We start from the raw sequence: 25,789 nt of genomic DNA on the forward strand, positions 1-25,789 counted from the left end.
TTACATTTTCTAGTAAAACATACGAAATAATTATATTTCTCCTCCTCAACCACCAGGGGTCATTTATTAATAGCAGATAGCATCCCATAGTTTAGCATATAGCTTTGGAGCATACAACATGTGTATATGTACATCACAAGGCAATACAGGAAGCATTAAGAAAAAATATGGTATGCATTTCCCACCAATGCCTTTTAGAGTTAGAAACATTTGCACAAGGAGTTAGAAAGGAGATGAGTAACATCACATCATACCACACTGAATTAACACAAAAACATCATTAAGCCTTCTTTCACTAAATTCAGTAGTTTTTAATCACAATAACATTCATGGGCCCAGTAGCATGTCTAAATTACAAGATCTTTGCAGGCAAAGCAAACCTTACTGCACAAAGGGAGATTTTTTTCCTGTCCTGATTTGCTATTTGTACAGTGGGCAAGCACATAAACACCTGAGAGATTTTGAAGTGTTTCTAAAAATGAGACTGATCTTGCTATTGCTTTCAGCCAGAACACCTTTCAACTCAGTTTACCAAACGTCAAGTGTTTGTTCATACAGCTGCTCCATGTTAGACACCTCCATCCTCTGCCTCAGTGGGAAAGTTCTCTCATCATTGTATCTATACTCAGCCTTTGACAATAAGATTTCCTCTATGTTTCTTCTGTGCTACTGTAGCCACAGACTTAGCTTGTAGTTAGTTGGCTGAGTGTAATTTATTCATACAATACAAAAAAAAAAGTGGAAGAGGAGACATAAGTAATTTCTGCTAGGGCTCACTAAGAAAAAAGCTGAATCACTGCTTTTGCTCTATACAGAATGCACCAACTCAGAGGATCCAGTCAAAGTCTAGCTATTAAAAATCTTTTTAATGGGAAGAAAAAAATTTTTTAAAAATCATCTGCAAATAACTTTCCCAGTACTTATTTATCATTTTAGCATAACTATTAGAAAGCAGAGAGCTGCAGCTTGAGACAGCCCAACCTAATCTAGACATAGATCACATCCCACAGGAGTCAGATGCCATCAGTAAAGGCATCTGTAAGCATGTGCTAAAGGACTACATTAACGAGATGTACTTGCTCACATACTTTATATATCAATGTAATAATGCATTGGAAAGTTCCAGAGCAGCTCAGGTCTGATACAGAGCTAGACAGGGTCCTGCATTTCTGCAAGGTGGTGGTGGCTTGGATCCTCAGAGCTGTGTTTTTATTAAAGGGTCTTCATCAGTCTTCAAGTATTTTCCATTTGCACGTTCCTTGAGTGCCCAGTCATGGAGGAGACTATAATCATAGTGCTCCTCATCCACTTGTTTTAGAAAGGCCAGTCCAGAAATGGCTTGCCACTCTCTGAGAGATGGGATGCGAATTTCCTTTACATTTTCACTTCCTGGGACAAAGCCAAAAAACTTCCTTACATGCTGCATGGCGTAGAGCCTGGAGTGCTGCTCCGTCGCCTCATCAAAGAGCTCCTGCTCATTGTGGACATAGCTGCTCCAGTATCTGAAATGTAGAAAGCTGAGCGGGGAGAAACAGCTTGCCAGGCAGTAAGACAGAAAGACAGTGATGACTACCACAGCAATCAGAAGCCAGCCAGCCACCTTACAAAGAAAAAGAAAAGAACTGTTACAGCTGAAAATACAATGGTAACTTCTGAGCACCAGAAAATCCATGTCATCTTTACTTGCTTATAATGTTAACAAGGTATAAGCCTGGAAAAAGTCTGTTGCCACCAAACACAGTCTATGCCTACTGGAGGCAGCTGTGTAGTAAAGTCACTTGTTCTTGTCAAGTTTAAGAAAGTTCTGTTATATAATTTTAAGTATATTGCTCTAACAGCTGTTGTTGTTAGAAGAGAAGCCACATAACTTCTAGACTGTTTATGGCCTGTTTAAAACCAGTTTTCTCTGAAGTGTCAACTTTATGTTCACCCCATCATTTACCCAGTATGTAAACTTTTAGAATTGAGTCTGATCTTGGTTTTAATGGAACTCTCACAGCCTGGGCCCCTTAGCCACACATTTCTTATGCTTTAATGAAGAAACTTCATACCCTCCCTGGCTCTTTGACTTTCATTTGTTTTACTTGATAGTACTTTTCAGGATACTACACAAGGAAGAATATATCCTCTCATAGCAGGTAACAAGTGGGACAATGAGTAATTTATATACCATAGTAATTTATATACCTAAAATTCAGTTCCACTTAGAAGAAAAAAAGCGGGCTTCAAAACACACAGATTTTGCACTCGGGACACAAGGCACTGATCTTGTTCTATCCTAATACTTTGCCTGCTGAATTGACTCTACCTCTCATCATTAGGTTCAGAGCAACAGAAACATGAGTTACTCACTTGTGACTGGTATCGGAGTAGGAGAATCACTTCATCTCTTGCCCGGGTCATCTCTGGTGGAACTAACTGACTGCATGGAAATGTAGCCAATATCCTTCTGTGTTCGCTAGCAGTAACATTAGGATTAGCTCCGTAATAATACGTGGGGACATACTCACTCACAGCACAGACATAATATGAGCCATTTATCAGGGTGACTGCTAGCCATGTTACTGGAGCAACCAGTGCTCTCCCAGTGATGCTACACAGGACAAAGCAGATCAGTTTGCATTTCAGTAACTGGTTTGATGTAGTCACCTTGTCAAAATGAGATCTTTTGCCTGTAACCAGCCTCCAAGTCTGGTTATTCAGGGCATAGCCAACAATCAGAAGGATCAGTGCAGGAACTCCTAGGAAAGCCAGCCCATAAATAAGGTTCTGTCCAACATGACAGGGACAGCTGAACGTGAAAAAAGAGAAAAGCTGCTGCCCACCAATTGTCAGTATTGCAATTATAGCATTAGCAATAACAACTTCTTTGCCTTTCAGAAAAGTTAACCACTTTGGAAGGAAAGTCATTTTAGTTCTTACTCTTTACCAGATTATTTTGCTTTAAGTCAACGCCAACTTTTAGCTATATTTAACTAATGTTAATGGCAGAACAGAACAAACTCCAACAGCTTAAGAAAAACACCACCAAACACAACAGCAAAAAAACCTCCTGCTAGTCTTTCTCCTCCCACTAATTCTCAGTAGCTTGTTTGCTAGCTTTAAATATGCTTGCAGACATCCACTGATGTGATTTAATTGATTTGGTAATTTATCTCAGCAGTTCTGGAACACTGAGCTTTTAGGCAGTTGTGAGCTCTGCCAGCCCCTTGCTAATTGTCTGAAACTAACAATAAATTCCCCCTACCTTTTGGATGACATGCAGTGCTATCAAACTGATGACTAACTTGCCAGGATTAATTGCCAAGCTGTTTGCTAATCAACAGTAATTAGCAGGAACATGGCATGAGACTAGGACACAAAAGAAAAAAGGAAAGAGGAGATCTTTCAGCTGTTCTCTCTAAAAGAACAAAGAAAGAAAGACTTGGCAACTGGACTGATTATAAAAAAAATGAAGTATTTAAAATGCTTCCACTTTAAAATAAACACATAAAATATTCCATAAGTGGCACAACATTTGGAATCCCTGTACTGTTTGTATTTAATGTCGGTTCTGGAGCAATTTGCTCTCCAAACTGGAGTTTGAGATGTAGTTATCTGCTCAACTACGAGGATTTTAGTGTTTCACCTGTGGGTGGCAAGAAGCTGGCATGTGACTTTTCCGGACAGTGGAAAAGTTTCCTTTGGAAAGGTGGGTTTTTTGGTTTTTGGGTTTTTTTTGGTAATGTATAATCTGCTATTCACTTCACACAGTGTCAAGCCAGCTGGCATTTATATAGTATACTTGTGATTACAAGTTTTAAGATTTTTTGTAAGTATGATCAGTCCCATTCTGTGGGAGGAGATAGATAGAAATTTTTCAATTAAGCATTTCCAGAGCTGGTTTCTGGATATTCCCATATATAGTCTGGGCTCTGGGCATTGGTCACAAATCAAGCCTTAAGTAGAGGCCTGAAAAGTTTAGAACGTTTTACTTCGTATGACTTCCTCTGGATTGCACTTTTTCTATGGTCATGCTATCCAGTAGTTCTATACATGGCATAACCTAGGCTGATCTGACTATGCAAATACTTCTGTTTAAGTACTGAGAAGTCAACTGTCTGTAATATAAACATTTTTACCAAGAACAGAAAATGGAATTCAGCCAGAAAGTCTATGGGGAAAATTGTCTTCCCATTACAGATCTCTATCTCCAGCATGTGTGGACTTGGTCACATAATATAATATTGTCTGTCTGCACAGCCTCTTCCCTCCCCTTACAGGGAGGGTTGCTAATAATAAGTTTTATCTCAAACAGTAGTTTTAGCACCCATGGTATCCACTTGGATGGCAGAGACACTCTCAGCTGTTATACACATGGATGTCATGTTATACGTGCCTTGCTGGTTCTCTAGGCAAGATCTTGTTCCTCCAGTGCTCTGCTAGGGCAGACACCTGCTTGTGTCATCCCCACTCACCATCTGTGAAAGAGGTCTTTGCCAATAACTGGTTCTCAAACAATGTGACACCATTGCACAAAATTAAAAGCAGTAGAGAAACATGCTGAAACATCCAGCAGCACTTTGCCACAGCTTTTCTGGAGCTTGTTGTTAAGTTCTTAGGTGTTTGGACAGCGCAGTAGCATAACAAAATCCCAGTGCTGTGTAAACATTGCCATTTTGAACCTTAATTTTCTTTCAGTGTGACAGGATTTTCAACTATTTTTTTTGTACTAGCGGCATTGTATTTTGAAAAAAAAATCAGTGAAATAAACCCATTAGGCTATTATAGAATTATTTTGAAGATATGTTTTATGAGTCTTCCATTATGCCTCAGTTTGTTTTAAAATCTCTGATTGACTGCTTCTGAGTTTTCTTTGGGAACCCTTGTCTTATTTCGTTTATAAGCAAGGAAGGCTTTCCCAAGCATCACTTGTTTACTCCAGAAACACATTAGATGTGAAACTGAAGTAGTATACAATACTGAAATATTCATAGTCAGCCTAAGGCTGTTGAATGAGGTAATTTAAACAATCAATACTACAACTTTGCGCTTCTGCATTTTCAATTCTTTGGCACTTGCTTTCATGCTCTGCTGTAAGTGATCCTGCTGGGTCATCCTATTATGGAAGAAATTATAGGGTTGGATCCGATTAAGAGCTTGGGCGGCACATCAAACTTTTAAGTACTTGCCTTTGCAGAGGAACCCAGAGTCCTGGGGTAGACCTTTAGGCTCTTTATTTGATTCCCAGGAAGAGTTAGGACTAAATGCAATCTGAAACAGCACTACCTGAGGTGCCAGCCAGCTGGCCTCCGAGGCAAAGAGATGCTTATATCTGACATCTGAGGCAAATAGGATGCATGAGTAAACCTTAGCCATGGTTTTGCTTGTCATATTGCAGGGCTCTGTCAGCTTGAACTCACTATCAGTAACCTCACTTATGAGAAAAATTGATTTTTTTTTAAGAACTGAGAATGGTTTGTCTTTTTTGTTTTAAACATGGTTATCAGAAGACATATTACACCTTCCTATCCTCCCATACACAGCAAACAAGTTTTATTCTCTTGTTTTCTTATTATTTAAATAAAGCAACCATGGCAGAAGGTAGAGATTGATTTCAGCCCCCTTATCCACCTGATCAACTAAAAAATCACTCATCTCTTTCTTCCAAAATCTCAGTTATTATTAGTAATGTGATGTGACTGTGGTGCAAAGAAGCTGTGTTTTCCAGCTTTGCCGTTCTACCAGTTGCACTTAGTTTCCCTACAGAGAGGATTTTGATACTTATTGGATCAGAAGAAGATTAGGATTTTGTTACCTACTGGCCAGGAAAACGTAGGGAGAAAGTGAAGTGTTCTTCTATTTTCTGTCTGAAGGTTGCTTCCTGTGAGGTTTGGAGGAGGAGGAGACTGAACCCTGGTCTCTCTGGTCCTGTTCATGTGTTTTCATCACTAAATTAGCAGCCTAAAGGCTGATGTTCTTTGGCCCCTCTAGGTGCATTTTGAGTTCTCTTTTGCATGGATGCCAAGCCTGCCTGTGCATGTTAGAAAGCATGCTAAGAAAGTGCCTGCCTGACAGACTTCCTGTGGGAGCTGAGGGGAGCACTGTCCATGTCCTATGTTCTGTCAAGTCACAGGTGAGATTCAGGCTGCCAAGTCATTTTCATGGTCTCTTTGGCTTGGGTAAGGAAGAAGGTCCTCTCCCTTTAATTAGGACAAGCACTGATGAGAAAAATAATAAGCTTTAAGTTAAGGGAAGAATAGAAACCAGTTAATGATTTTTTTGTTTAGCTTCCATATTTTGCTTCAGAATTTACCTGTGCTTTATAGGCAAATTTATATGAGGTTTCTGGTGCCTGCAGAGAGCTTCAGCAGAAAGTAGGAACTAAAATCCCAAAACACCCTCTTGAAAACAGTTCCTGAGAGGCGTAACCTAACCAAAGAAGTTTCAGCAGGTCACACTGAAAATGCTTCTGCAGACAAGGAGGCAGCAACAGCATTGCTTTATTGACAAAGCAGCAGCCAAACTGGGATTTGAGTATAAGAACTCGTGTGGGAATTTACATGTGTGCACGTATGTATTTTCAAAGAATAATGGCATGTCCTTATGATACATTGCACTGTCTGGTCCACAGTGTTCCTTCGTTATTATAGTATTAATAATGCAGGCTGAAGTAATTCATCCACGTATTCAGAGCCATATAAATAAAATGGTGGTCATTTATGGGTAGCCTTAAGTGCTTTTCAATGGCCTCACTGAAGTTAAATGATAGCAATGATAATCTTTTACACTTGTTTTTTTAAAGCGCAGTGCAGTACGCTTTCTTGTGGAATATGGGATGACTTGCAATGTGAGACATATTTGATGCTTTTTGCCAGCTGGGGACAATCAGAGAAACCAACTCATCTCAGACTTAATTTAGAAATGCAAGTAACTATCTAGATAATTGCAATGTCTGGCTTTTAAAATTTATTTAAATTTAGATGTAGGAAGTACCTACAATAGTTTCACCTATAAAACAGAGTAGGATTTTACAGGGTCAGAAAAGCACCTGTAAAAAAAAAAATCACATCTGAATGCTTTCCGTGTATCTGGAGTAGTAAATGTATGTATTTTTACTCTAACACTGAATCTATTAATTAATATAGATTTAGTAACAGCATGACATTCAGACAAGGCCATATATTATTCCTTCCTTTCCTGAGAGGGCTCAGTGGGACTACATGTGCAAGTAAGTCCTATAAGGAATGACAGCTATCTGATTAATTTCTAAATTCACCTGTGACAATAGTTGAAATTTATTTCAAATCTAAGCTAACCATATAGGCCAAATTTACTACAGAGGAAAACAGGCAAAATAAGCCTGGATGTTCATAGTAAGGATATTTACAAATAGGGGCTATAACAGGCTAAGAATGATAGAACACCCCCAAGGCACATTGTTAATGAAAGTGCCATTTGCACAAGCTGGTAGCTGTAGCAGGTACACAGTTTATTCCTCTGGGAAGCTGGAAGTTCTCTATATCTGTCCTGCCAGCTTTGCAGAATCATGGTGGTAGCAGTGCCTTATAACACACACTGCCCCTGCTTAGGCAGACATCAACTCACCAGACTAAAGCAGTCAGAGCTGACATGAGACTATAGCTCCTTTAAGTTGAAAATTATAAATTTTTAATTACCCTCTGCAGCAGTGTCTTGCAATTGTGTTTTTATTCTTCAGAAAGGAAGCTTTTGTTAGCTCTTCAAACACCAAAGTCTGATAGAAACAACAGAATTAATTTGTTGTCTCCAAAAACCTGTGAATGTCTTGGGGCTGCCTGATTTGACTTCTCATGGATGTTTACTGTGTATCATTCTCATGGATGAAGTGGTTATTTATATTGTGGACAGGGGCAGATCTGTTGCTGGTCAAATTCCTCCCAAAGGGCTCAGTACACATAGAGGATAGGAGGAGCATCAATAGCATTACAGACTGCAGCAAACACATCTCATGCAAAAGGCAGAAGAGCAGAGGGGAGAAAACTTAATAGAAGAGAAAGAGGAAATACAGTGATTGAGAGAAAACTATGCTGCTTGAGGAAGAACAGATATAAATTGACAATCAAGTACATCAGGAATTACATAAGCAACATGTCTCGGTCACCAGGAAGAAAGCCGGAGAACCACAAAATAGTAAGACATTTTTGTAATGTGTGCTTAAAATTGTGCATGGAGTAAGAATAAGCTATTACTGTATTGATGTATATTATGCAGTCATATTTCTGAACAGCCTGAAAGTAGTGAAAGGATGGGGATGAGTCTGCCAGAACAAGAGCAGAAGTGCTGGCAGCATTCGTGGCTACTATCCCTACTGCTGAGATTCTGAACAGGCTTAGGAAAGAGGGGCACAAATTTTCTGAGATTGCAATCTGTTCAGAAACATAGGTTTAAGTGCTTTGGGTGGTTTATGGTCAAAGACAGGAATGCCAGGTAAGTTTATTTGCCTCCTTGGTTAGATGGTTCTAAATGAAACACAGAGAGAAGATCTCTGTTAGTGCTTGAGTGGTTCAATTCCACACAAATCTTTCTTCAGGAATTTAGCACCTTAGGGCTCTCTGTATGGTGAATGGCAATTTCTGACAGGAGTTCAGGCAGTGAAGAAGGTTCAGAAAGCCTTACAGCAATGTTGTGGTAATTTCTGAAAAGGGAACAGAGGTCTCCACTGATAAAGAAACAGAAGAATATAAGATAATTTAGGTTCATATACATAAGTTTATGGGCAAAAAGTATTCCAATGGATTGCAAGAGTGGATGATAAATACAATTATGTTGATATAATATGCTTGGGTTTCTCTAAGGTATTGTTCTTATTACAACACAGACTTTTTGCTGAACAATAATAATACAACAATACAGAACTTGTATGACATCCATTTACTCCATTAAAAACTCGTTAATGAGAATTTGGCCAAGTGTGCAATGTTATTGTAAACAGAAGTTATCACCAAGGTGAATTTAGGAAATGGCTACATATTAAACTCCAAGCTTTTGATGCAAGGAGAGCAGGAATAGGTCTTTTCACCAAGCTGTTCTTCCTTTCCTCATGTGATTTGTTCTATTGTTTTCATTGTTATTCACTATTTTTTCCACAGGCTACAAACAAAGAGCCCCTCTAGTTTAATCGTATGCCACAGGGCTAGAGTACTTCCTTTAATTAATTCCTCCACAGCTGAAGATCCCAGTTTAGCACTTGTGACAGAATCTCTGCAAAGTTAGGCCTTTGACATGTTCAGTTGCTCTCCATGCTCCTTGGGCAAGCAGCTGTAATCGTCACCTGTCCCCTTCATCTTGTCATTATTCTTTACACTTGTGTTGAATTATAGTATTTTTCCACTATTCTGAGTTAAATTTTTTATCTGCTTTTTAGTTTTTTTTGAGACATCAGCTGATGAATTGAATTAGATCAACCCTACCTTTGTAAACTCTTGTACCTATTGCAAAAGAATTAATAGCTCATTGCCTCTGTTATTCTTCCTGCAACTAAATGTTTGTCATTATTCTTTGATGGCATTTGACAGCATTTATCAATCCAGCATACATACATGAAGTTATAGGATGCAAGAATGCATCTGATGAAAGTAACTACAAGTATCTCAAGAAATGGTATTCCTGACAAGCAAAATCCTTGTACAGGCTCAAGTGACAATCAATTCAGGTTCTGTCACATGTGAATTGTGGATTTCAGGGATTATGCATCCATAGACAATAGTTTCTTTATTAATGCAAATGTTATTCTTCCTTGCTGTTAATCCAGTAGCAGTTAAAAAACTTGGAAAAGTTTAATTCCAGTTTGCTTCACTTTTGATTTCCTGGCAGAGCAGAGAACTTTTTGTACTCACATATGGGGCTTTGGTAGCCCAGCTGTGCAAGGACTATGAAAAAGATGAAGATGTCAACACCTGTTTAGATAGAATGTAAGTACTGCTTGAAATGTTCAGCTTTATCCATAATGCTGTTTGTCCAGCTATATGTTACCTCTCAGCTTTCTGTTTGTTATCTTACGAGTTCCAGCATTCTGTCTAGGATTACAGAGATGACAGGCATGCAGTCTGATCAACAATTAGCTTTTGAATTCTCTGAAGAATGGTGTCAGGATTGTTTCATAGCTTACACTTGTTCCTTGTTGTTATGCTAATTAACAATATAAACTTCTAAATTTCATCTCCTATATCCATGTATTTCATTTCAACTTCCCCCCTCACTGGGTTAGGGGCAGATGGGCCTCTCACCTTTAAAAGACCATGTACCAATGAGTGAGATAGCACAAAAAGTCAATGAGAATGGATTTTTAAGTGGATAATCTCTTTGGAAAATGAAGATCTTGTGATTACAAGATCATCCTGACTGAGATTCCTAGGCATTACTGCCATAAAAATAATGATATCGTGGAAAATCAGCAAGAAACAATATTATATAAAGCTATAACAAGATATACTAAGATATACTAAGCTATACAAGATGTACTAAGATCTTTGGCAGAACAGTAAGGCTTATGTTTTCAGCCAAAATGGACATGCAAAATGGATTTACAGCAATCACAGTGGACAGAATAACTGACCACTTTACTATTAACCTGAAAGTTTGCAAATGAGCTATAGTCTGATAACTATCCACGAGAGTGAGTTAAAAAATCATTGTTTGGAAAAAACAAAAGTAATTTATTCACAAACTTAGGAGGGACAACATCCCTCAGATATTTATTTTATAGTCACCTCTCATTCAGCTGTGATGAAAATCATACATTTAAAGAGTGCACAGACTTCTGGAAGAATCTGTGGTGACAGATTTTGCTGCCTAGGTTTTCATTATTATAGCTGTCTCTATAAAATCTTTTTGTTTTGACAAGGACTTGATAATATAATTACAGGTTTCATTAAAACAATACGTCTGTTCTTTACTACTGTGATTATGAAAACAGCCCAGTTTCAGGAAGAAACCTTGTAGATTAGCAGACCTGTGACAGGTGGGGATGGTATTCTTATCTCTCTCTGTACATATATAGTCCCTAGTGAGAAGGATGTTTTTCACTGTGCAGTTGCCAAAGAGCTGCTTGTCAATTTATTATTAATTTGACTTTGCAAATCCGAGGCATAACAGTTGAAAAGTATCTAAGAAGTCTTGTACATCACCAATACATACCTTGCTAATTGCTCATGACATACTTGCCAATGTTATTGATACTTAGGCAATAGATAAATATTTCATTGTTTCTAGATGCATGATCTACTGCAATTTTAATCTTCACGCTGCCAAAACCACTTTGTGGTCATCACGTTAGACATCAGATTACTTTTTGGCTTCTTGACAAAGATGTGGTACAGAAACTGGTAAGAGACTCCATTGAGTTCAGACTGCTTCACTGAGGATGTAGGGCCTCTGACAAACAGGCAGAGACTGCCAACATCCACAAAAAATGGAAATGAAAAGTTCCCTAAAAGCACTTCTGAGTGAGTGTGCATTCTTTCATAACATATGTGTCAATCTCTTTCCTTTTATTGGAAATGCTTGGGAGCACAGCTGTTTTGCACGTTATGAAGTTACTGACCTTTGTTAATGTGTGAGAGCTAGGAATGAGTATTTGTTTTATTAACAAAATCCATTATCTTCCATCCTTTTTTATTTCGTTGGGTTTTTTTTTTAAATTTTAGTATTTTAAATACAAAATGAAGCTGGTGGTGTACTGAAACTCCATGTTAACTAGCAACTTTTGGATTTTTTTCCTGATTTTTTCCTAGTTAGATGAAGGGAGAGAACATGTTAGAAAAACAGATAAAGAGGGAATTGTGGAGGAAGAGAGAAAAATGAGGTGAAGAGATAAGAGGAGAAAGTGAAAGAGATCAGGTGTGAGTCCATTTCCTATGGGTTTTCCTGGCACCTGAATGCTGCAATGAGTGTGCCCAGGATTTGCTAAACTCCATACCAGCCTAGAGGTGAAGGCTGTGACCCAAAGGGACAGTTGCTTTGTTCTCCTTACAGAGACAGTGTGAGAAGAACACCGGGGATCCCAGAAGAATAGTGGAAACTCTGTGCTATTTTATCCTATCCTATTTTTAGTGACAAAGCAGTATTAATCAGGTATATTGTGGATGTTAGTTATATATTAAACTTGTATATCTACTATCTAATATTTATTCATACATATAAACATAAGTATATATATATTATATATATATAGACAATGTATAAACAAATTGATAGACAATTCATATCATCCTTGCCAGGAGTACCATGTTTAAAGAACTAAAAGAATGTAGACCAGCAAAATGTGTCATCATCAAAGCCACCCAATAAGGAACATGCATCTGTTTTTTCGAGAAAGCACAAGAGACACATTAGGGAGGTGGTAAGAAGCTCCCAATTTTGAATGTTAACTTTCTTTGTTTCCTCTCTAGGGGATACGGCATTGGTGTAAGGCTGATTGATGACTTTTTAGCTCGTTCAGCTGTTAAAAAATGCCGCAGTTATTCTAAAACTGCAGACATGATTGCACAGGTAAATAAGATTTACATTTTCTAAAGCTTCATCAGATTCAGTGGTCTTAGTTTTATCCTCCTCTATCAGTTTACTCCAGAACAGTTACCTACATTTTCTGCTGTATCGTGATTGTCATAACAAAAAACACTCCACAATCACATCCATGCTTCCACTGGATGAAATACAGTCTTTTCCTTATCTACAACTCCATAACACATAACTCAAAACGGGATACCAGCTGTAAGAGGCTGCCAGCCCCTGACATAAACTGACCTTAAAGTCAGTTACTAAGCTGAAATTAAGGTTCTTCTATTTCTAGCAGCCAATGGGGCATTTTGCCAATAGAATAAATAAAGAGGTGGGGTTTTGTTTTGTTTGTCACAGCTTAAGCCAATTTCTTCTACACTTGTTAGAGAATGCAATAAACAAAAAAAATGATCCAGTTTTAACAAACTTCCAATCATATATTCCCTCACTGTTTTCTCTTCCTAGGAGCATAAGCCTTAACCATCTCATACAGATCTTAAACTTGAATATTCTTAGTTCTGCCATTTGACTCTCCTCATCATCTCCATAATTATCTTAGATGTTTTTTAACTTTAAAATGGTAATTAATATTAAGAATAAGCCTCAGGCTTTTCTGCAAAAAGAAAATCTCAATGGTAGGAAAGAAGAACTGTAAGAAAGGAAAATGAGAGGAACATTTTCCTGACTACCCACAAATCTAATAATAAAATTAAAAACATAAAATCAGTGTGTATTTTCACCTTCTTTGATGGAAATTTCCCTTTTATTGAGTAGTTGTTCACACTTCCGTCAGAGAAGAAAGATCTAGGAGGAAATTTAGTGGCAATACATGGGTTTCTAAAGATCTACTTTTGCCCCCACGGGCAAGTCAGAATTCCTGGGGAAGCTCAAAGAGAAATTCGTAAGACATCTAGCCTCATTAGACTGCTGAGTCACTGTAAAGGAGGTGGTAATTCATAGATACTGAGTAAGCTCAGACTAACACCTGCTCAGGTCATTAGGAATGATCCCTTCTATCCTCTATGGTTCCCACCTATGAAGTGTTGCCAGTGAAGATATGCCTGGCCTTTCCCAATGGCAAAAATTAACCACACTTTATGCCAAAGAAATTTACAACGTGGTCATTTATTCTAAGAGGAGAGATCAGGGCACCAGTTAATTGAACGGAGATTTATTTCCATTGGCTCATTTTAGGAGACAAAAGTATGCCTGGCATACTTTTTGATTACTTGAGAATTACCAGCAACGTGTGGTAATTCTCATTATGTGATCATTATGTTTAACCCACAGAACTGGGAAGCAGCAGATTTCTATGTAGTGAACTAAGACACCAGGATGTGCTAGTTTTACAGGAGTATCTTAGTTCAAAGTGTACGTGGATATTACCAGACAGTGTGTGGTCCTGCTCACGTTAACTCTGTCAGAAATACCTACTTTGGATTGGACTCAAATGGAGGGACAGAAGTTACATTATTATTCCAAGATGCTTATCATAGAGAAGCTGATGGCTGTGACAGAAATGGAGAAAGAAACTCTTTTTCCTGTTGCTGGTACGGCTATAAGGTGCACATGTGCAAAACACACATGTACACCATGATCTGCCAAAGTTTAAAGGAGAAGCAGGTGACAGTGCTAAAAGCCAGCCAGAGCCCATTAGCTCATAAAAGAGTCAAAACTAAATTTCTTACTTTAGTAAAGTCTATTTTGGAGTCTCAAATCAGGATGATATATAACAAAGCTTGTCCTGTGGATCAGCTGAGCTGGGGTAGAGGATCCATTGGAGATAATAAGGGCAGCTGAATGAAACCCATGACACAAGCAGCATTTCAATCACTGTTTTAAAATACACTGTCTTGTTAAAAGAATGATACCAGGCTGCAAAATCACATTTTTGTTCACTTTTACATTCTACTTTAGGTGGTATTGGTACTTTATTTTCATGTATATGCCAGATATCTGGTTTTCTGGGTCTTATTCTTCATGTTTCTGTTTACAAATGCCTTATTACAGTTGAACCACCATTCTTAAGTACAGGGGATTCAATAGCACAATACAGTGCGAAATTAATGATCGAAGTAAGGAAAAAACCACTATTTCTCTGCGGGTTGTACTTCAAAAGAGACTTACTAAGAGAAATAAAAGATTACTTGGAATGATTGGAACTAACTTTAAAGCACACACAGTCTCTTGAAAAGACTGTTTTTAGCAAACTAAAAGAGGAGTTTTGTAGTAGGAGTATAGCATTTCTGAGGCAAAATGTGATATGGAAAGCATTTTCACATTTCTTTGGCAAAACATTTTTAAATGCTCTTCAAGCACATCTGTCTGAGGCACATACCAACAAAACATATGTAAAGTGATCCAGCAAGTAACTGCAAATACACTCTTAAATTTTTTTGTTCAGAATCACTCAGCTGTTTACATAATGCCTTTCACTTCTCAGCAGTGAGTTCTCAACCAGGAGAAAGTGCATAAATACTCAGCTGTACTAAGTCCTCTGAGGTATAAATCTGTTTGAGGATGACTAGAACCAGTTCAAAGTTAAAGTAAATAAAGACAGTTAAGTACTCAAGTACTTAGAGCCAAACGTCCTGTAAACATAGTTGTTATCCAGCAGTCTTTTGCAAAACACAGGAAAAGTCTGTAAGGTCAGGCTGTGGGTGTTCCCTGAGGAAATGGAAAGATATAAAGCAAACAAAAAAAAAAAAAAGTAAAATGAGGACTACAAAGCCACCTTCCCATATTAAGAAATAAAGGTGGAGGAAAGGTGCACCCAAGGCAATGACTGAGGGCTTAAAACTTCAACCACTGGTTCAGACTGCAAAGCCTGGGATTTATTGCTGCCTTATACTGGACTGGAGAAGGGCCAACAAGCTTTGATGATGAACCAAAGTGAGCCCTTCTACACTGAGTTCTCATGGTGCCGACTGACTTCTCATGTTGGTCCTGTGATTTGGCATGGTTACAGTTGGGGACTGAATAAAGAAAAGATAAAATAGGCCATATAAAGTAGGCTCTCACTGGCAAACTGGGGTGAGAAAATGGAAACCAATTGAGCAATGGTATTAAGAACAAAGCTCAGCTGAAGAAGTAATGTCCAAGACTGGATTCAGAATTTGCGTCTGAGTATAACTAAGTAGATACTTTTGGGATAAGGGTGATAATTTTGCTCTATAATCCTACAAAGTCAAATTTTTACTTCAATTCCTCCTCGTAGAACCTTGACATCATTCAAATAACATGCAAAAAATATACAGCTTTTGGTTTTAGATCTAATCCTAGTGTTACCTTCTCCAGCACCAGGAGGTGTTTGTGCGTGCCAGAGATGGAAGCAGCCAGACCACACCCGCTGGTTCACAATGAGCTAGTGCTGGCTCACAGCCTCCATTGCTCTACTAAGCAGTGCTGTGCCTAAGGATACATCTGTTGCTGAAAAGCAGTGACTGCAGAAATGGGCTTTATTGTGGATGCCCAGTACCCCATGAATGCAGAAAATGTAAGTCTCTGCAGCTCTTTGAAGAGAGGTCCCTGGGGACAACAAGGGATGGGGTAATCCAGTCACGTCACCCCCAAGCCCAGAGCTGTAGGACAAGAGATGTGTCATGGAAGGTGCTGCCACACAAGGTCCCTTGGCCAGTTTGAAAGTCTGACAGAAGCTAGCAGAATTTACAAAGTGGTTAAATGTTCTTTTTCAAACCTTAGCAGTAAGAGAGAAATGCATACAGCAGGTTGCTGTGCTAAGTGGTAGACAGTAAACTGAAAAATGAAGTGCTGTACTGTAAAGAATAAAGAAAAGTTTATGAGAAAAGTTTGGAATGAGCTGCTGTAAAGCAACTTGCCTTACCAAACACTGACTGAAAAATACTAATAATGAAAAGTGTGCTAGGAGAAATATTATTTTGGCTGCTTTTCCCTTCTAAGCAGATTAATTCTGGTCCTTCATTTGATGCCATTTGAAATTATGGTTTTCACTTGTTTAACAGTCTGTACTTACTTTCTGTCATTACTTATGCATACAATGTTTTGTAGTGAAAAGTCCTCAGTAGTATGTAAAGGGACTGATAAGTTAGTGCCTTCCTAAGTATTTCAGTAATTCTAGACTGTGTTTGAGCATCATCAAAATGTTAATGAATTTTATTCTTGCTGCTTGAGAGAGAGGGAATGCTGGTTGAGACTTTGGAAAAGGTCAGTGGTACATATTTAATTCTGACTGCATAGATTTCTTGTTTTACATTAAACAATATATAATTTCATAGAGCTGCAAGTATCATTTCAAAAGAGAGATTTTGCTTTATATGGGCATAATTTTGATGACAAGCCTATGTACATGTCTAAATAGATATTCTTTTTTCTTTCATTTCATAGATAGAAATGAAACAGGTTTATGGATATGACTTTTAAAACAGCTCATTCATTTTACTTTCCAGTCTTTTGGAGTCACAAAGACTGAAAAGACCTTTGTTTTACTCTCTGAAAAGCTGCAAATGGTAGTTTTGAAGTAATTAATGTCCAGTCATAGCCTGTGGTTTTTTGTAAACATTCATATCTGTTCATTGAATTACTTATCTATGTGCTTCAATTATTTTTCCTGACAAGACGTTTTCACAATTTTCACTTTATAGCTTTGCGATTTTGCCCTAATTTGGTGCTCCATTGCAAATCAGCTACTTCTTTTACATATGCAAGTTCTCTTTTACACAGGAAATTTTAAACAATAGAATTAGGACAGATACATCATACCGTAATGCCAAGTGCAGCTGAAACTAAACTGAAAGCATATGGCAGCTTAGCACAGTTAAAAAGTCTTTATTCTTATAACAAATACTTTAGTTTGAGGGAGCAGCAGATGTGTAGTGGAAGAATATTTAAGGAATTGAAATAAATAAACTGAGGGACAGAGCACAGAGAACTGAGCAGAGGTTTCCTGTGTACTCATATTTTGATGGACATAAGAGTTAATGAGAAATCTAAGTTTTGCAGCAGAAAATGTTGATTCTGCTGTTTGGTTTTGTTTGTTGGTTTTTTTTTCTCTGTCTTCAGTTTGTTTTGGACAGTGTTGAGAATAGTCTTTGTCTCATCCTGAGCTACTATGGTAGCTGCTGAATGTAGGGACAATGTTGATAGAAAACAGCTTTTGCGATAGCAACTTGAAGGACAGAGTTAAATTTGCCAAAACCAGATTCCAGTGAAAATGTAGGGTCAAACTTGCTTTTATTTTTGTCTGGTTTTATGGAAGTATTCCAGTATCCACATGGAAATTGCATTAGGTCATAGGCATTTTTGTAAGACAAAACAGTTGCACAGCCCTGGGAATGAGGACCAGTGAGGGTTTCTACCAGGCCCACATTGCAGCATGAATTGTTCAGCAGCTGTCTTGGAGGTGAAGACACTCTCAATAGGAGTTACCTGCAAACATGAAGCAGGGTAAGGATAAGGAGAGGAGAATGCACCTTGGTTTTGTTCCTCCATAATAGAAGATTAGGCTGTTTCATATGGCCCTGACTTCTCAAGTGCAGAGCTTTGAGCTTTGAGCTTTCTTCCAAAGGAAAAGAGTATTCCAAAAGCCCTAAGTGGGATCACTCTGTTCTTCCACCCTTCCCTCTACCAGCTATGCTTTCGACTCTGTGTCCCAGACATTATATCACAATGGAGGCCTTATCTTTACATCAATCCACATGTTTCCCATATTCCTTGATCAACTTATTAACCTACTTGGTGTCCTCCCCTTTGCGTCTCTGCTTTCTTTGGTTTTCTGTGGTACCACTGAGGAAGGAGGTGGAAAGAGAGTTTTGGAAAAAAAAAAGGTTGGCCCAGGCAGCAGGATGTGTCTCCTCTCCTCTTGCATGTAGGGAGGAGGTGAAATTGGGCTGAACACAAGATGTTGGAGCAGCTCTCATAAAGAAAGATAAAAACAGACAAATGGGAAGGGTCATGTATCCTGGAAGTAGGTAGATACTATACCAGGAGAGGAACCCGGTGTATATGCCAGGCATAGTGCAGACATGTCTGCTGTTGTGACTTTCATTTTGGCAGATTGCATCTGTGCTTTCAGCTGCAGCATTTAAGTGTATGACATGTTCTAAGTCTGTTGCTAAGTGGATCACCTGGGATAAAAGAAGTTTAAACATTGTCTGAAAGGTCACAGGTTATTCAAAACATACAGAAAAAATTCTGAGCAGACAACGGAACTAGCTCTTGGATTTTATTTCATAAAGAGTAATTGTCTGTATATGCCTGTAGATACTTTTACCTGCTGAAAGAAGCACAGTGAGTATGAGAACAGCTGGGCAGAGCGCCCTGGTTTGTTGATAAGAGCTTGACTCAAACACAGCAAAAATATGATTCTTTGCAGACTCGGAGAGACTGGCAATAAAATGCTGCGTAAAAGACTGCCCAGACACCCCAGGGAAAGTAACTTTTTTCTCCTTTTATACAGTGTTTGAGAATACTCTGGATGGACACTCTGTATGAGAGCCACAAGGTGAATTCCAAGTGGGTGAGGTAAAGCATAGGGCTCTGGGGTGAAACGCGTTTGTCAGAGGCACTGGTTATGCAGTTGCCTCACCTGCCAGTTCTTCTTGCTCCCAACACTAAGTTTTCTAAGATATTCAGAAAAATGAAAATCAGTCTTCTGCAAAAATATTTTCTTGTCTTCAAAAGTGGAATTTCCTTCCAGGCCCTCTGTTGTACACTAACCGTGGGCCCAGTACAAACTGTATTACACAGCACTACAGGCTGCACCTAGTTCCTGAAACCCACTCAAAACTAGAACTTGATACCCATACAAACAGAAATTCTCAGTTGGAGAAGATAATATGAAGAAGATGTTTGGCAAAATATCCAAAGAGAGAAGTCTTGAGGGATCGCTGGTGCCTTAAAACAAGGCTGTACCTGCAATTGGCCTGGAAATGACTTGGAAGGAAAACCTTTACTTTCTGTGGGCTGTCAGAAAGCCACATGCATCTTCTATTATCATATTCACACACTTTAAATGATGTTACTTAATGGTAGTCTCTTGATTTACATAGAGAATGCTATAACACATTTTACATGGGATATTGTTAAAACCCTCTTATTGAAGTCATTATTCATCTCTTTTTGGTGTCAGCTCTTGCTGTCAGCCAGTGACATTAGTAAAGCATGAACCCTGGGTGACATGGAAGACCGCAGCCTTTTCACTCATGTAGGGAAATAATTTCATTCCATTCTTTTGGAGCAAGTGTATTACTGGAAGGGAACATGATGAAGAAGAAAGAGACCATTGTGAAAAAAAAATAGAGGGGAAACCAGCTAGAAGTATGCTATTTTAGCAAGATATAAAAAAGCTGAAAATTAATTTATGGTATTTCCCTTCTTTCCACAAAGTCCAGCGTTGTCTCTCTTTCCTCGCTGGTTCCTTTCTGGCCTTCTTCAACTAGCTTGTGAATTGTGCTATAATGCTGTTTGTTGCTGCTGAAAGAGTAAAGCTGGGAAGCATCTTCCCATGCCTGAAAAGCTGGCAGGGAAATCGGTTCTGGTTCCTTGTTTTCAAAAAAGCACTTGAGGTTTCGCTCACTCAACTTGGTGGCATACATCTGGAAAATATGCTCCAGTTGCTCCTTCTCTGTCCCCTCATACACTCTCCCGAACATCTGCTGGAGGTGACTGACTTTTGACTGGCAGCTGGCACAGCAAGTGGCTAGCAGGGAGAGAAGGGCTGTGGTAACTATCACACACCAGCCTAAAATCTGGGAAAGCAAAAGAAATGAGTTTCAGGTTAAAAAGACCCAAATGAAAATGCTACTTAAATCACAAATGTCTGACCAAGTGACCACACTTTGTAGGGAGGACCTGCTGCTCCTTTTGGAACCCTGATGCAGGCATCTCATTCCAGTTTGCATTTGGTGCTGGCATTGATGTTAATGGGGACTGAAGGGAAGGAGAAATTCATCAGATTGAGACTTCTCAAAAGTGCTAATTTTAGTGTCTTTTTCTCAGGAAGGCAAAAGCTGGTTGATTTTTACAGTGTAAGGTGAAACAGTCCTGAAGAGTTGGCTCATACTAGAGTCTTACTGCCTCCCCAGACCATATTATAACAGAGGGAACTTGGATAACAGTTCCCTGAAGAGACATGACCAGTGCAATGGCAGTGGCAGGTTCAGACACAGATGATTTCAAATCAGACCTCAACTAGAAGACTGTATGTGAAGAAAAATCTATGAGAGGTCTAAATGATCTATCAAATAATCTAATGGCTGAATAGAGCTATACAGAAAAGAGAGCAGACCTGAGAGCAGGAGTAGTATCTGGGTAATTTAGAGAGGATATTTATGAGAGTTTATTGCAAAACCATAACCATTTGGCATGTAGTGTACTGGAATTGCTCTCTGTATTCTGTCACACAAAGAGAAAAGTGCATCTGGAGAATAAAATATCAGTCACTAGATGGTAAAAAGTTTTCTATTTCCTGAAAGCGTTAAATAAAATTACCCAACAAAAATTAGTATTAAGACACAATTTTAAATCATGATGAACTACAAAACCAAAAAGTGTGACCTTTTGTCCCAGATCAATCGACGTTTTAAACTGTGAGGTCCCTTAGATGTATTGTTTTCTGACTTCTTTTTAATTAAAAAAACCCTCAAACACAACAACTGCATTAACTAACAGGAATATAGAAGATGGTCTCAAATTTAAAGTGTTCCCCAATTTGAAATGTTCCCCAATTCTCTTGGCAGAATATTCACTGGAATCTATGCTATTATTGTGAACCTTTCTTGACTTTGATGAATAAATCCTTTATCGTGGAAAGTTATTTTTATGCTAAAACCAGTCAAAAATTACCTTTTTGCCCAATTCTGTGAGAATGCCAGGAGGGTATGACAAAGAAGAAATATTATGTGCATTGGTAGGTCTGCGTTAGCACTGGAATTGAACCCTATTCATCTACACACTTATTAGGAACAATTTCTGTATTTTCAGAGAACTTAATTTTTGCTGAAATTCGCTTTTCCACCATCACTTAGCTTTTTTATCTGTAGGAGCTTCAGAGTTTGACAAAATTCTGTAAAGAACATTTTAAAAGAAAGAGCTACCCTGGCAAGGGATGACGGTGGAAAAATGTGCTTGAAATTGTTCTTGTGGGACGTTCTCCTCTAAGGAGAGCAGAGATGTGAAGACAATCTTTTCATGCCTTGTTCCACTGGCCTAGCCAGTAGTTTTACTCATCTACTCTACTACAATGTGTAACATTTGCAAAAAAATGTAATACTTGTTTACAAACAGTGGAAAATATTCCAGTGTGGAATAAATATTCTAGGTTTCAGAGACCCATATGAACTGGAACTTGTTTCCCATGCTCTAATGGTGATGAAATGGAGAGCTGCAACCTTTCTCGTGTGAACTCTTGCACTGATGTTAAAAAAATAACCACCGGTAAAAATCTGTATTTAGCTGAGGGAATATAGGAAGTTTCCTCAGGGAAAGCTGTGAAACAGAGAAGCTTGACGAACAACTATTGTTAGGAACTGGTAGGGAAGAATAGTTTAGCTTTCTTTTATTTTTCCCAATCACTTTGTAGTGACTGATGATTTCTATGGGTGTTTGAGAAATTGCTCTTTTTAGCAGATTTTCACTTTCTTGCAGGTTGGAAAATGAAGTCATGTGTTCTCACGCTTAAACCCAGTCACCGGTCTTTCACTATTTCCTATGCATACAACTTAAATTCTGAAGTACTATTTATTATTTCCTTCTAAAACTCTCAAATAAATTGCTTTGTCTGCAGTGCAGGCTTTGTCTGCATTCCAGTCCTATTTGCATGAGGACTTGAAAATGAAACTGGCTCTTGGGGAGGAAATTGTTCCAGATGGATACAATTGCCTGACAAAAACTTCCTGGCTCCACAGTGTTTTTCCTTTTCTGTGGCTTTTTCTTCTCCACTGTTTTGTTTCTTTGTCTCAGAATTTATTTGTGTTACAAAGCAGTGAGCAGAACTGTATTACACAAATATTATAAAATGTAATAAAATCTCAGCTTCACATGTTCTGCTTGCTTTATGTTAGTATTTCTTCTTTTCTTTAAGCAGGACAAAAATGTGCTCACATCTGGTGTCACGAATATGAGGAACACAAACGTAAACACATTATGTAGGCAGTCACAAGTCTGTCAAAAATCTTATTTTCCAGTATCTTTCTACTGTTAATGACCTAAGATTCCAATATGGTTATCACACTCTTCTATATTGTACAATATGCATTCATTACAATAGTTTCAAATAAGAGAGTATAGAATGAATTTTTTATTAGAACAGACCTCTTTAATGAAATGACATCTGTTAAATCAGCTTCCTAAACAATTCAGTCATTTTTATCTCTTTAGAGCTATCTTCATTCAGGAAGAAAGCTTAAAGTTTTCTGGTTTTATTGACACTGCCATATGTGGGGCCCCTCAGGAAGTATGCAACAGCTCAAACTGAACTGAAAGATGGATTGTATTTTGCAAGGCTGCACTTTGCCAAAACACTGTTTACATGAAACCAATGATTTTAACATAACATCTGACATTAGGATCTTTCACAGATAAATCATAACAGCAATACAATTTGCATAATGCTCTTTATTTATAATTTTTCTTACCTGGGACTGTGCTTGAAGTGTTCGTCTCAATTCATCACTCTCTGAAAGGGGCATGGAGCTTTTGCCACAGGCTACCATGTGTAGCTCTCCAAAGCACTTTTCGGATTTTCTGTTGCAAACCACCTTTAAGTAGGCAGGAGTGTCCAAGCCACTCATGGCACATTCATAAAAAGTCCCGTTGAGCAAAGCCACAGAAAGCCACATCACTGGGGCGACCAGGGCATTTAAAGTGATTTGTCCAAAGACATAAAAGAAATGGCAGACATTCCCTCTTGGGAATATTTTCCTGGGATTCACCCAGCAGCCTGTAAAGAGTTTCCAGGTCTTGTTGTTCAAGAAGTATCCAATAACTAGCAAAACAAGAGCTGGGGAGAAGAGAAATACCAAACCGTACCTGAGGTTTTCACCACTACAAGGGCATCTGAAAGCAACAAGAGAAAACACACGTTCACCTCCCATTGTCAGCAGTGCCATAAAACTGTAACCTATAGCAGTTTTCTGGTTGATGAAGAACTTTAGGATTGTTTGGAAAGCATCCATGTCTGATATTCACTAAGGAGGTAAAAACCAAGACAGTTTGTCTTCGCAGCAGTTTGCTGCAGGGAAGAGCTCTCCCGAGGACGAGCAGCCCGCTGCTGTCCCGCCTGCCCACGCACTGCCGAGATAACGCCGTGATGTCACTGCCTGCAGAACGGACCCCGCTGCCAGCAGAGCAGATGATGCAGATTTACAGTAACATTCAGCGGTAGTGGAAACCAAGCAAGCAATGCTCTAAGTAATCAAATAAGTTTGCAGTCTTGACAGTTGTGTTCTTGGTGGGTCATTGTTATTTTTGTGACTGCAGATGGAGATCAGAGTAAAAACACACACCAGTTGCAGGAGATCTTGAGCTGTGATGGTAAAAGTTGTGGCAATGTAGTGAAGGATTTAATACAGAGGCTAATGGTCCCAGGGGAGTATAACATGACTGAAAGCAGACTAAAAGCAAACGAGTGATAATAGTAAAACCACTTTGTATGGGATTGTAAATGTAGGAACATCAAAGACAGAACAGACAGCCTTCTGTTGTGTTTCCCTGGAGCATCACATAACTCTGTTTTTGCATTGCTGGCTCAAGCTGAACACAGAAAAGGCAAATCTAGTTTGATTTCTAGCCTGTCTGGCCCTTCCCCCTATTTTCCTGGAGCAAAACTAGTGTACAGGATGTTGCATTCTAAAGTTTCACCTCTCTCTGGTTTGTATATAGCAGATTCAGGCAGCAGAGTTTCATCCTTTTGCAGGTTGCTTTCAAGACGTACCTTGGGGTCACCCCTAGTGTGAGTTGCAGTAGTGCTGCAGGAAATGAATTCTCCTTAATCCTGGACAAAAACCCACTAGTGGACTTTGTGGAGGAGCTGCCAGCAGAACGAGCATCACTTTGCTACTGTAACCTCCTCTGTGGCGTGATTCGAGGTGCCTTGGAAATGGTAAGGAAGTGCACATCTGTTTTCACCATTCTTTGTTAATTCACAGAGGCACAGGAAAGCAAACCCACCTGCTCAGATAAATGAAAATACAGTATTGTTTAACCTCTCAGATTAAATCTCTATATCTAAATAAAAGAGGGCTAAACTGATCCTGGATCCTGAGGTAGAGATACACACAGATTGGCTCACCTCCACACTGTCTCTGCCAGGCTCTTCAGTGACTGACTTGGGTGCAAAAGCCAGGTGGGATTGGGAGCCAGCTGACATGTAATATGGAGAGCCATGGGTGGATGCTGGGTTCCTCCACTGCTGCTTGAGCCTATAGCACTTTCCTCCACAGTTGTAGCCAGTAATACTCACCCCAGATTCAAATACATGCAGATAGATAATATTCTCAGGTTACTGCAGCACCTGCTGAAAGGGAGAACAAAATGTGGGTAAATATGTTAAAATCAAAGCATCAGAAGTGTATCAGATGGCATTCCAAATTTAGTTCTTAAATTTAAAACTTTTACAAAATAATAAATAGAGGGCATAATTTGAAAGTTACTGAGCAGTAGAGCTTCTGTGGCTTTTTCTGATAGATTACTTTTGATCTGCTTTATGTTTCTGCCAATAACTAATTTGGCATGTATTTTATATTTCAAGAGAAAATAAACCTGAACAAGTATTATGTATATACATCAGACTCAGTGTTACAGTATGTGATACAAGACTAATTAACAAAAGTATTATCTCTTAAATTTTAGTACGTGACCAGGAAATTCTATGATCACAAAATCATCAAGTATACAATTTAGGTTCTCAGAAGAAACCAAAGCACTGGAATGAAGAGTAATGTATTATACAAATCCCAGTGTATATAAATTTCTTTTTTATTAACTGAGTTGGGAAAGACATTTTAAAATAGTTTAGAAACCTGTTTCTTATGAAACCTGAGAAAGGGAGTCCTCTTGTGGTAAGAGGGAGAGAGAGGAAAAAAGCTCTTTTACTGGAGGAGGGTGGAAAACTGGGGATTTCTTCATTTAACTGATCAAACATGATTCTTTTTAGGTTCACCTAGAAGCAGAAGTCACCTTCCTCCAGGACAGGCTGAAGGGTGATGCTGTGACAGAAATAGGAATTACATTTTTAAGGAAGCCTGAAGGCAGAAAGCACAAAAGGAATAAATGAAAGAAATATTGGGAGAAA

The 25,789-nt window shown here is 38.6% G+C and overlaps 3 protein-coding genes across 3 annotated transcripts; 1 reads left to right on the forward strand and 2 right to left on the reverse strand.

The window, feature by feature from the left end:
- Positions 1 to 603: 603 nt before the first annotated feature.
- On the reverse strand, positions 604 to 3,318 carry CALHM4 (calcium homeostasis modulator family member 4). Its single transcript, XM_027692745.1, has 2 exons — positions 2,353 to 3,318; positions 604 to 1,600 (listed from the first exon to the last, which is right to left on the reverse strand). The coding sequence occupies exons 1-2, from the start codon at positions 2,908 to 2,910 to the stop codon at positions 1,196 to 1,198; spliced, it is 963 nt and encodes a 320-aa protein (XP_027548546.1). The 5' UTR covers positions 2,911 to 3,318; the 3' UTR covers positions 604 to 1,195.
- A 4,617-nt stretch (positions 3,319 to 7,935) lies between these two features.
- On the forward strand, positions 7,936 to 25,789 carry TRAPPC3L (trafficking protein particle complex 3 like). Its single transcript, XM_027692771.1, has 5 exons — positions 7,936 to 8,151; positions 9,835 to 9,932; positions 12,411 to 12,510; positions 24,413 to 24,598; positions 25,652 to 25,789. The coding sequence occupies exons 1-5, from the start codon at positions 8,110 to 8,112 to the stop codon at positions 25,769 to 25,771; spliced, it is 546 nt and encodes a 181-aa protein (XP_027548572.1). The 5' UTR covers positions 7,936 to 8,109; the 3' UTR covers positions 25,772 to 25,789.
- On the reverse strand, positions 17,552 to 23,773 carry LOC113972078 (calcium homeostasis modulator protein 5-like). The gene is made up of 2 exons (XM_027692758.1): positions 23,133 to 23,773; positions 17,552 to 20,246 (listed from the first exon to the last, which is right to left on the reverse strand). The coding sequence occupies exons 1-2, from the start codon at positions 23,670 to 23,672 to the stop codon at positions 19,857 to 19,859; spliced, it is 930 nt and encodes a 309-aa protein (XP_027548559.1). The 5' UTR covers positions 23,673 to 23,773; the 3' UTR covers positions 17,552 to 19,856.

This window comes from Neopelma chrysocephalum, unplaced genomic scaffold (assembly GCF_003984885.1).
Source record: "Neopelma chrysocephalum unplaced genomic scaffold, ASM398488v2 Primary Assembly neopelma1_23, whole genome shotgun sequence".
NCBI classification, from domain to species: domain Eukaryota; kingdom Metazoa; phylum Chordata; class Aves; order Passeriformes; family Pipridae; genus Neopelma; species Neopelma chrysocephalum.